Source organism: Planococcus citri, chromosome 1 (assembly GCF_950023065.1).
Source record: "Planococcus citri chromosome 1, ihPlaCitr1.1, whole genome shotgun sequence".
Classification (NCBI taxonomy): Eukaryota; Metazoa; Arthropoda; class Insecta; order Hemiptera; family Pseudococcidae; genus Planococcus; species Planococcus citri.
The window spans coordinates 58010364-58023151 of NC_088677.1; the positions used below are offsets into that span (position 1 = coordinate 58010364).

The 12788-nt window shown below is 34.7% G+C and overlaps 2 protein-coding genes across 2 annotated transcripts; both read left to right on the top strand.

Moving 5' to 3' along the window:
• The first annotated feature begins 125 nt into the window (after positions 1-125).
• On the top strand, positions 126-6179 carry LOC135833078 (esterase E4-like). The gene is made up of 10 exons (XM_065346696.1): positions 126-413; positions 497-634; positions 764-926; positions 1022-1207; positions 2013-2221; positions 2299-2464; positions 2590-2765; positions 4898-5057; positions 5732-5870; positions 5975-6179. The coding sequence occupies exons 1-10, from the start codon at positions 219-221 to the stop codon at positions 6132-6134; spliced, it is 1692 nt and encodes a 563-aa protein (XP_065202768.1). The 5' UTR covers positions 126-218; the 3' UTR covers positions 6135-6179.
• Positions 6180-6413: 234 nt separating this feature from the next.
• On the top strand, positions 6414-11804 carry LOC135833079 (esterase E4-like). The gene is made up of 10 exons (XM_065346697.1): positions 6414-7113; positions 7237-7374; positions 7485-7644; positions 8913-9098; positions 9166-9374; positions 9855-10020; positions 10115-10308; positions 10395-10554; positions 11263-11401; positions 11488-11804. The coding sequence occupies exons 1-10, from the start codon at positions 6973-6975 to the stop codon at positions 11663-11665; spliced, it is 1671 nt and encodes a 556-aa protein (XP_065202769.1). The 5' UTR covers positions 6414-6972; the 3' UTR covers positions 11666-11804.
• The last annotated feature ends 984 nt before the right edge of the window (positions 11805-12788 follow it).

Below are 12788 nucleotides of genomic sequence, written 5' to 3' on the forward strand. Positions count from 1 at the left end.
ATGGGACATAGAGACAACAATAATAATGTTTTGCTCGAATTACCATTTCCTACGGTAATTCTTATCGTATGAGTCCCTGATAAGTTGGAATAATCACTTTAGGGTCGCACACTTTACACACTAAAAAACAGATTCTATACAAAATAAACCTCCGCGTTACTTCATTACTTAGAATATAAGTATTACATACGGTAGCGGAAAAGTACATACGATTTGAGATGGAAAAAATAATAGAAAATGCCAAGATTTTTTTCACTCTGCCCCATATTAAAATGTCGGAGAGAGTAACAGTGACAGTTAACGAAGGTAAAGTACGTGGATTCAAATCAAAAACCGCTTATTCTGATATCGAGTATTATTCTTTTCTGGGAGTTCCTTATGGAGAATCAACCGAAGGCAAAGCTCGTTTCGAGGTACCTATATTATAATTTAGTAATTATGTCTGTTGGCACAAAAGGATCAATTCAAGTACAAAATTATCTGTGATTTCATTAAGGATCCTGTTAAAGTGAAGCCTTGGAGTGGTGTTTTCGATGCTACGGTTGAAAAAACAGGCTGCGAACATTTTTCCGTCAGATGGCATATGCTTACCGGTAGCGAAAATTGCTTGTACAACAATATCCATACTCTTCAGGTAATTTTGTTCTTGTTCATCATCAACTGGTTTTAATTACAGCAAATACTTAGCTTTTTCGATATAAATAATCTAGTTTCGAAAACATTCAAAGACGACGAATTATCCTTATACAAATTCTTTTACCAGATACCAACATCAAAGGAAGATGCTCTAAAACCAGTTATAGTTCATATCCACCCAGGAGGATTCTTCCACGGATCACCAGATCCACATTACTACGGTTCACCCGAATACATCATGAATCATGACATCGTGTATGTATCTGTCGGACACAGGATGCACATATTAGGTAGGTACCTAGTACCTACAATCACTCGCCGAATCGATCGCTAATCCATATTTAATGTATGATTAATAAAAATGCAACGTGCCACTGTGCCATAGGATACTTGAATTTAGGCATGAAAGAGTGTTCGGGGAATCAAGCATTAAAGGATATCATACTCAGTCTTGAATGGATAAAGGAAAACATTGCTTATTTCGGAGGAGACCCCGATAATGTCACACTATTGGGTAGCAGTAGCGGAGCTGCTCTGGTGCACTGTATACTGTTGTCAAAACGAGCCACGGGTATGAAAAAAAAAACAACTCAAATATCATCGATTATTCCTTTTGCTCATTAAAAATACCAAATACCCCATGCGTTTTGGTCTCAATACTGGTCTGGCTGTTGATTTTTGGCATCGAAAAATGAATTATTTTCCATTCTCAGGCCAGTTTCCTTTCATGATACATGGGACAGAGCCCTCCTTTTTTTTTTGTAATGCTAATTAATTCGACGGATCAAAATGAATGCTTCGTCAAATTTTCTGGAATCTTCTTAAGAAATAATTAGTGGTGTTTATATATGTATCGAAATTTACTTCGATACCTACATCGATATTTTTTTAGTATTGAAATGATCGATATTTTGAAGTGATGATTTCCTCTATTCTTCAAATACCGAGATAATCGATATTGAATATAAATATCGAAATGATCGATATTTTTTAAATATCAAAATTATCGATATTCAATATTTTCAAGGTGAAAAATTGGAAAAATTACTTGAATGAAAAATTATTTCAAATTGTGTGATTAATCAAATAATTTAGCTGCTTCCTTCTTCAAAGGCTGAAAAAATTCATTTAGGTATGAATAAAAGTTGTAAATTTCTTCCCCAAAAAAAGTATTTGACGTACTGATTACATTGAATTTCTTGTTTTTATAATTTTATGGAAAACATCGATATCATATCGATATTTAAAAATCTGAAATATCAACATCACTAGCTTTTACCCAAGAGAGCCTTATGCAATTTTTTTTCTGTTCTCATGAACTACAATTTATTGGATACGTAGTTACATACTGTCTAAATAATGTTGAATTTTGATAGGTTTGTACCATAAAGCTGTGCTAATGGGCATGTACGAATTCAGCCCTGTGTTACCAACGAGATTAACGCATATTCCCCTCGCTTACAAAATAGCCCGTCGATTAGGTTACGATGGAAAAATGAATGATAGAAGAGGGATGTTGAGCTTTTTCAAAAAAATTAAAGCAGAATCACTAATTGCACTTCGATTAGAACTTTATTACAATACAGTAACTAAACCTTAATTTCAATATTTCGTTAAGAAATTTATTTATAAGATGAGTTTTTAAAGCTTGTAAAATTATAGGGAATATTTCCAATATTTCCCGCTTCGCCGTTCAATCCTGGATCTGACTATGGAGAAAATGCTGTCCTGGCTGAGTCATATAGATCGCTAATTCCTTCTACTAATCGAGTACCAATCATAATTGGATTCTGTGACAGAGAAGGAGCTATGGCAATTCCATTTTATCGTAAGTTACAGCCTGCAGCCTACCGATAATAATTATTACTCGTATTATTTTATAGTTTCGTAAAACATACCTGATTCGTATTGAGAATAAACATATGTAGGCAGTAATATTCAACATTATTTCAGAAAAACTTAAAAAATCCGAAGCTTCCAGACAATTGTACAACTGTGTCCGTCAAAATAAATGGGGATGGGGAGTAAATTTGAAAAATGATGACATACGGCTAATTCAAGAACAAATCGAGAACTTCTATTTGGATGGGGAATCGATAGAACACGCATCTCAATCACTTACCTGCGACGTAAAATAAATTACAATTTAACTACCTATACTGAATTTTACACTCATCGAGTAGGAAATTCAATCAGGATTATTTTTGAGGACAACTAGTTACCTTAGTCGGAGGGGCCCGCAAAAGGATCATCTGCACCCCCTGCCGATTCTCCGGGACAACTTTCTACAATTATGACTAAAAATAGTGCTTTTTTGACAATTTTGACAAAAGTTAGGATTTTTTTATAATTTTGACAAAAATGTGACTTTTTTGATAATTTTGGGAAAAGCAGGAATTTTTGACAAGTTTTCAGTAGCGATTTTTCACCCCATACTACAATATTTAGCGACATGAGCAACGTGACAATTATCAGATAGTGCAGGTGCCATAACACCTTATCTCATGACTTTGCTGCAAAGATGCGATGCGTGCACGCGCTTTGCTCAGTAGATGAGCGTTTTGACAACCTTTTGAACACGTTTTCAAGGGTAAAATTTCACGCTCGACATTTTTGTTCTATACATTTTCCGCATATTTTGCATAATTTTGCAAAAAAAACGCGAAAAACGCATATTTTTCAGGGTTTTTTGCAATTATGAGCCTTTTGCAGGCAAAATTTCCATTTTATGGATCAGTAGGAAGAAAGTACTTGTAAAAAGACACATTTTGGCGAAAACAGTTTTTGTGTTCCACCCTTCAGTTCGGAGCTGTGGCGCTTCAAAGTTTTCTTATGTCAATTTTACCCCCACCACTACAATAAAAATGTTTGAAAAAAATCGTGTTGAAAGGCCCAGGCTTTCCCTACACATTCCGCGTGGTACCAGAATTTTATCCCCACCACTCATGGATACCGAATTTTTCGCGCAAAAAACGCGTTTTTTGGCTATACTGACCAAGGGGGTGGGTTGGGGGGCGGAAATTCCGCTCGAAAATTTTTAATGGAGGTACCCAACAATAATCCATCATGATTTTCCAAATCTGGGAACAGGGCCATTTCACCTATCTTAACCGGGAATACCCTTTGGGATATATCCTATTTTCGACCTGCCAAATCGATTGGAAACTGTTTCAAACCGTTTTGAGCATTTCTGGAGCCTCCAGCAGATTTTTGAAACTCGAAATTCTCACAAAATTTCATCAAATGGAGTTGGAAAGCCGAAATTCATTCTGCAAACTAATTTCAATACGCTATGAAGTCGACTGCAGGTGATTTTCAAGTCGTTTTGGAGCCTCCAGCGGAGGCTCCAGAAATGCTCAAAACGGTTTGAAACAGTTTCCAATCGATTTGGCAGGTCCAAAATAGAATATATCCCAAATTTCAGCTTTCTAGGTCAATTTGGTAGCATTTTGATTTTTTCTCACATTTTGGCCAAAATTTGATTTTTGAAAATTCACCAAAAATCGAAAAAGGCACTTTAGCAATTGAAATTTTGACAGGTGATGAATTTTTGCCTGTTTTTTCGATCTACCTTTGCACGGCTTAAAAAATTACGTGAAAGTCCTATGTTGGAACGCAAAACCTGCGATTTCGGCTGACCTGTCAATCAAAATGGACGCCATTTTGTATGTAGGGCCACTTTTTTTTGAGGACAAGGGCTAGAAATGTTCCTTAGGACTTCCTCTTTACGAAAAAAATTGTCCCGGAGAATCGGCAGGGGGGTGCAAGTGATCCTTATGCGGGCCTTCGACTACCTAGCCTGATTTTGGTTAGAACAAGCGAAAATTAAGATTTCGAGATTTGTGGTCCCACAAAAGCATTTTTGCACACATGACATATTATTATTTTCAATTTTAAAAATTGTATTATAAGGTCATCTCAGCCGAATACATTTCCACAAAATTTACTCTTTGATATTTTGGCTTCTTTTGGCGCTGGATGACTTTTTTCCCCCTTTAAGCGACCCATCAAGTGAGAAAGATCTAATGTTACTAAATACTCCAAAACTTTCTCACGCCATGGTTTATAATGAAAGTAGGTGACTATAGAAAAAACAGTAACCTCGCTAAAAGGGTCTCATATTTTTTGTGGGACATTTCCTACTCGATGTATAGTACCTACCTACTCGTACTTACGAGTACTTAATACTAATGTAAATTTCGTAAAAACGTAATAAGTTCGTATCTGATAGATTGCTTAGCGCGGATATTATTATTTTCAGATCTTGACCGATATTTCGTTATCAGATGTTTATGACTCGCTCATAAACGTTGTCTCAGAAGATCCTCGTTCGCCGGTATACCTATACAAATTCAAATATGATGGTAACCTTAGTGTAATGAAAGCATCTTTTGAACGATTGATGAAAGAACCATTGCCCGGTAAATAATATGCATGTACCTACCATATAGCCAGAGCTGTAGCTAGCAAGGGGCAAAGGGGTAGCCTGCCTCCCATACTGAAAGTTTAAATAATGAGCTATGACTTTTATAAATTACCAACAGACCTGTTTGATATGTAGATTTTTGAAAAAAATAAGAATTTTTTGCCCCGGGCCCGCAATTTCTGATGGGCCTGGCAAAAGAAGGGCCAGTGATGAAGAACAATCAGTTTTTTTTTTTACTTTTCAAAGCACAAACCATCGAAAGCTTTTGCCCTCGCTTCATTCGGGTTTGTTTTCTTTTCTTTATCAAAATTGAAATTTCTAAAAAAAAAATATCTTTCAACTTTTAAAGTAAAATAATAAACTTCCCGCATAAAAAAATAATGTCATTTTTATGCCTCATAAAATACAAATTTTTAAAAGCTTTCGCCCTCACTGGGGCCTGTTCCCTATTCTTTTTCAAAATTAATATCCTAAAAAAAAATTTTGAACTCAGGAAAAAAAAGTTTACGTCTTTTTAATTTTATCACCTAGAATAAGCAACCTCTTGTTCTCTACTCATTTCCGTGTAAGGCAGTTCTGAAGGTTCCCGTGAGAATTAATTTTACGTAGTGTTATCTCAATTCAACGCACGAGCTACCATTCTCATAAAATATAATCAAAAACAAACAGGAACGTTTCACGCCGCTGATTACGCTCACTGGAGTTATATAGTAGATCACATGGGTAAAGAAATGAAAGATATAACACCTCAAGATCGAGAAATAACAGATACATTCACAAAGCTTATCACTACATTTGCCAGAACAGGGTGAATATTATTTTTTATACGAGCTGAATACCTAGTCAATTTTTTTATCAATATTTTTTTGAAATTGAATAAGAAATTAAAAAGTCGCACTAATACTATTTCAGAAATCCCAACTACGAAGAATTACCAGTACAATGGAGACCTACAACCATAGAGCAACCGTCATATTTGAGCATCGATACTGAACTGGAAGTGAAGGACGAACTACTGAACGGGGAAAGAATGGAATTTTGGCACAAATTGAAAAAACAATTCGATTATTGAAACAATGTGTAGTTTATTTAATACTAAATATAACGATAAAATAAATGATTAAATTTAATGACGACTCGACCTCGAGAATTTCATGAATCATATTGATGTTCAGAAATGCACCAAAAATATGTAGGTTCGTTATTTCCAAAACACATAAAATTTATCTGAAGAATCGTCATTGGCAAAAAACATGAAATTTATCAATTTTTAGAAACGAACATTCGAAGTTGAGATAGAAACCCATTACTTTCAAGCCAAAGTAGGTGAATACTTTTTCAAGTAACAGAAACAAAGTGTAATTTTTGTTTTTCAAAAATTACTACCCATCACTTCCGCCGCTGGTGGTAATTAAAATTTAACGCAAGACCTTTTGTCGCCTTCGGTTTTTCGAGTAACCAGATTTGTGGCCTATCGTGATATGTACTAAATTTTGAGCTTCCGAAGTTGATTAGAAGACCTTTTCAGCAATTTTAGGGTCTTCCACCAAAAAAGTACCTACTTATTATTTTCGTATTCTTCACATTCGTTGAAAAATTTTCAAAATGGTTTCGGTAAATCAAAATCACATAAAAGCTTATTTTTAATATCAAGTACGAATTAATTTTTTTTTAATCAAAAATTTCAATGTTCAAACCATAAAAGGCGGAAAACTTCTATAAGAAGGGTCGGCACCAGTAATTCAGATTTTATGAAATCTGATCTATCTCATTCCACCAAACACAAAGCACGATAAAAAAAACAAACGGTTTGATTCTGAGAGAAATTTATGCATTTATGTGCGGCTGCTAAATTCAGCTCGTCACTCGTAAAAATTTCAACATTTTTTCCATCCTTCTAAAATAAAAAAATGACTGAAAAAGTGACCGTCACAGTAAATGAAGGCAGAGTACGCGGATTCAAGACGAAAACCGTCTTCTCTGGAGCAGAATATTACTCTTTTCTTGGAATACCCTACGGACAAACAACCGAAGGATCAGCTCGATTTAAAGTGAGTTCAATAATTAATGTACATACATTATACATTGTATTGTATTGTATCAATTAAAAATAATAGCTGGTGCAAATATAACACAAGTTGAATGCAAATTCTTATCATTCACTCGCACTACAGGACCCCGTAAGAGTGAAACCTTGGAATCATATTTTCGATGCAACGGTTGAACGAACGGGTTGCTCGCAATTCTCACTGCATTTCAAAAAATTAATAGGATCAGAAGACTGCCTGTATAATAATATCTACACTCCTAAGGTAAAGTAGACGAATAGTTCAAATTCACAGAAATCACAATTGAATTAAAAAGACTCTTCATTTACTTACTTATATTTTTGAGAACGCAAGTCATCATTATGATTTTTTAGCTGCCTCTGAAAGGAGATCCTTTGAAAGCAGTCATAGTAAATATTCACCCTGGAGGGTACTTTCATGGATCACCAGATCCAACGTATTATGGAGCACCAGATTTCCTCATGCACCACGATATTGTTTACGTTACCATTGGATACAGATTACACGTGTTGGGTAATTGTTTGAAACATCCTGTGGCTGTGACCTAAGAAGGAATTACTTTCCTTCCCCCTCCCCCCGTACGAAACGCGAATTAATCGAACATCTTCTTTTTTTATGTATAAAATTTTCAATTGTTCTTTCAAAAGGCGAATCTGTAAAACAAGGACTTCTTGAGATGTTCTAATGAATATTGAATTGTATATCTAAATCAATCGTACGCCTTCTTCAACAGAGGATTACGCAAGGGAGAAAAAAATATAACAAAAAAAACCAAATTATTTTATCGAAGTTAAATATAAGGGTGGTATTTAATTTTTTTTTTACTTTTGAAAAATTTTCAATAAAGTACCTATACGGGTGTCTAGTGAGTGGATGTCAAAACTTCAGATTTGGATATAACCGGTTACGACTTGAAAAAAACGTTATAAATGGACAAGTTGCCTATCTTTAAAATTTAAGGGGCAACCAAGCTTTGAAAAAAAACGTAAGAAAAACGTATTTTTGACCTTAGGAATGGGTAGTACCTTGGATAATAAACAAATTTGGTCATTATGAATTTTTGCCTAACTTTAAAATTGAAGGGGCTAGAAACATTACAAAAGAAAAAATTGTAAAAAAAAAATGTTTTTTATGTCGAGAATGGGTAATGTAATACTAGGGAAAATAAACAAATTCTGTTATTATACATTTTTGCCCAACTTTGAAATCGAAGGGCCCAGAAATGATTTGTTTCTTTTAAAATATTTTCTTTCAAAATATTTCTGACCCCTTCAATTTCAAAGTTGGGCAAAAATTCATAATGACAAAATTTTTGTTCATCTTCCAAAGTACCTACTACTCATTCCCAAGGTCAAAAACACGCTTTTCTCAATTTTTTCTTTTAAAATATTTCTAGCCCCTTCAATTTCAAAGTTGGGCAAAAAATTCATAATGACATTTGTTTATTTTCCAATGCCAAAATAACTTTTTTCTTAATTTTTTTTTCAAACCTCGGTTGCCCCTTCAATTTTAAAGATAGGCAACTTGTCCATATAACGTTTTTTACAAGTAGTCGTACCCGGTTATATCCAAATAAATCTGAAGTTTTGATATCCACTCTCCAGACACCCTGTATTGAGAGTTAAATATCTACAAGCGCTTCCACAAATACATACAATTTTCATTGAAATCAGAATCGGACGTCGCATGTGGTCTCCCTACGAGACCTTGATTTCTTCAAGCATAGTTTGATTGCATGTACCTACATTATTGTACATAGGTACTTGTATTCATTATTACAGGACACCTAAATATGCACATGGAATCTTGCTCGGGGAATCAATGTTTGAAAGATATTATACTCGGTCTGCAATGGATAAAAGAAAACATCAATGTTTTTGGAGGAGATCCAGAGAATATCACAATAATGGGAAGCAGTAGCGGAGCAGCTAGCGTACATTTATTACTATTATCACCGATGGCCAAAGGTTCATCACAAGAATTACATTTTCCTTCGATATCCATAAATTTAACTAACTTCGAAAGCGTTAACAGGTTTATATCATAAAGCTATTATGATGGGGATGTACATTTTCAGCCCAGTTCTAGTTATTCCTCGTGATCATGACACAGCTGCCTACGATATTGCTCGATGTATGGGCTATGAAGGAGAGATAGAAGAACGTAAAAAACTTCTCAAATTTTACAAGAATGTGAACCTTTCTACGTTCATATTGGCCAGAACGGAACAGTACTTCAACAAAGTAAACTTTTATTTCGATAACGACCCATTTTAAGCCGGATTTTCTTTTCATGACTTATATAATGAATTCTCTTGCTAATGAACACTAAAATTATAACTCATTGGCGCTGATTAGAACGCAAAATTAACGAAACAACGAATAATATTTTCGATTGCGAGAATGATTTCCAGGAATGAAAGAAAGAAGAAACTGAGCCTTAGAGCGACTGATAAGATAGAAAACCGAAGTGCTTCATTTTTCTGACTTTGAAAAAAACAAAACTTATCATTTCTACAATTTGCTGAAATCGGTCTGGAGATTTCGCATGAACTTTCTCATAGGAAAATATTCAGTAAAATCATCACAAATTAGGCAAATTTTTCACGTCGTTTGTAATGAAGAAAATCCGTCTCTAAAACGATTTTTTTTCAATGTTAGGCTCAAAATAGACGAGCAAATGAATAATTATTATCATTTATGGACGATATAAATACTTCACAGACGGAACTCACAGTCTTTCCTACCTCACCATTTCTACCTACAGATGAACCTAGCAAAAATACACCAATACCGTTACGGATGAGGGAGCTTATCGCTGGAACGAATCGTGTACCAATCCTGATCGGATTCTGTGAGAGAGAAGGTGCTATGGCTCTGGCAATCCTTCGTAAGTTGAATTTTGAAAACATGGAAAACCGTTTCAATATAAATAAGAATACATTGAAATATAAATCACCCTGTGTACCTTCTATTCTCTACAGGAGCTTTCAAACTTTCTCCAAGAGATGCCAAACGTTCTACATCCGAATGCTTCCTTACATTAATTCGTCAAAATATTTATGGATGGGGAGCAAATTTGAGCATTGACGAATTGAAACAAATACAGAAAGAAGTGGAAAGTTTTTATCTGGAAGGTGAATCGATAGAAACCGCACCACAAGACACTCTGTGTGATGTATGAAAACGAATCCTATATTATGTACTTGAAATAATTCTGTTAAATGAATATTATCGATACGATTCAATTTTACTAATTTGCAGATTTTAAGCGATGCTGCCTTATCCGATGTTTACGATTCTCTTATTAACGTAGTTTCAGCCGACCTTCCATCTTCAGTATATGTTTATAATTTTCACTACGATGGCAAATTATGCACAATGAAATCTAGGATGGCTCAGCTATTAGAAAAGAGATTACAAGGTAATTTGACCGATTTCTTCATTTGTTCAATGTAATTTCACTTCAAATTCGAGTAAGACAAAATACCACCACGATTGGTTCTGGATTCTAAGGTCATCAATTCGCATAAGAACATAGTTCGACCAATCCGAGCTATATGAGTAAAAGTTTTCCGCTCAACAATTTTATTTTTCATTTTGTAATAAACTGCGATATTCACAAAAGAAGTTATAGAATGATTAAAAAAAAAAATAGATGACAGAATCTCTTTTGGTTCCCCACGTATTATTGATCAAGAAAATTGAAAAAAAATTGCAAATGGACGAAAAGTTTAACAGCAGCTGAATTTCTCTCAGTAACCTCCTCAAATACGTATGTACTTGGTACATATATTTTACAACTAGGGAGGAAAAAGTGATTCAGGACGAGAGTGAGGAGTGTGACACGAAAGCAGAACTTTACGACTTCTTTACGGGGGAGAAAAGGGAGGTTCAACATCTTACACGCCAATTTTTCACATTTAAATGTTTTTGAATAATCTGAGATTTTTGGGGGGGGAGGGTATCAAAAATATCTCTATTATGAGATATTCTAATATTTTTTCTGCTGTGAGGGAAGGGGGGGGTGTGCGGAGGAGTTGACAATATTTTGACCATCTTGATGCTTATTTTCTCAAATATTTCAACTTGTTTTGAGACCGATGAATTGAAATTTTATTGAATTTCACAGGAGCATTCCACGCTGCAGACTACAGTTATTGGTGCTACAGTAGAGAAACCGCTGGAAGAAATATGGGAAGCATAAGCCCAAAAGATCTAGAAATGATAAACACATTCACAAGTCTTCTGACCACATTTGCTAAAACGAGGTTAGATAATGACGGTAGTTTTTTTTTATCGCACATCAATATAAAATCAGCATAATTTGGTACAATTTACTTTCTTTCTTCTATAGTAATCCCAATGATTACGAAGGAATGAAAGTGAACTGGAAACCCACGACGCCTGAATGCCCGAGTCATTTGATAATAAATGATACGCTTGAAGCTAGAGACGAGGTTTTAAATGGAAAACGATTAGAATTTTGGCGTAAGTTGAAAACGAAATTTACAAAGAGCTCTAATGTTGTTTAATCAGTTCGGAAAATCATCTTCAGCAGCGATATTGATATCGAACGCTTAATTTGGGTTGATGGCCTATTTATATACGTAGGTATTTAAATGTATAAAATGAAAATAAATGTACCTATTTTTCTTTGCTCTATAGCTACTACACGTGGGTATTTATTTATTTATTTATTTATTCTTCTATTTATATATTACTACGGCGCCAACCCCCGTAAGGGAAACATTGTTAATCTACATAATTCAAAATTTCGATTCAAATGGCTCAAAAACGAGAAACCCTAGAGGGGTAATGTAAGCGAGGGAAATGTTCAGAATTTAATGCTCTCTAAAATGACATATTAATCACCTTCTTAGCTTTTTCTGTTCTTGATACTTTTTAATAAATATATACATATTTGAACGTAATAAAAAAAAAACGGCGAAAACAGTCCATTTAAACTCAAAATTTGGGCCCTTTCATTTCAAAATTTTTGCCCCCGCGTATTTTTCCTATATTTTAGAGACGTTAAGCTGTCGATTAAAAAAAAAATCAGCTCTGTAGGTGTCATAGATCGGGCTTAGAACTTTTTTCCGATTTTTCGGGTATTTTTATCTTGCAGCTTTATAGTATTAGTACGGGTACCAAGTCGGTCTATCGTTTCAAAATCGCAAAAGAGTGCAACCCAAAAGATATAGAATTTTCGAGATATTCCCTCGAAAGGGGACCATTTTCCGACCCCGAAACCACCATTACATTTTTGAGATCGAATTGCAAAACCGATTCAGGGGTTCCCAAAGTAGTGAAAATTGAGCACCTCTGTTGCCATCTGTTTCAGCCAATAAATCCTGACGAAATGGGAGTAGGGGGCTGGTTGTGGTCTCAAATAACTCGTATTGGATCACTCTTGAAATATCTACCCACGACCTTTCTCATTAAGTGATACTCAACATTTCAGTGGTTCCCAATGTTGAACTTTTAAATTTCAAGTTTCTCAAGTAACGCATTCAAACGAATATTGTCGGTAAATAAATTTTGCAATTGAAAAATATTTCAAATAAAAAAGTTGCGGAATTTCACGACGATTTCAAAAATGTGTCATTTTTATTTTTAGCATCGATAGGGGTTGAGATAAGGGGGGTGGAACGTCAA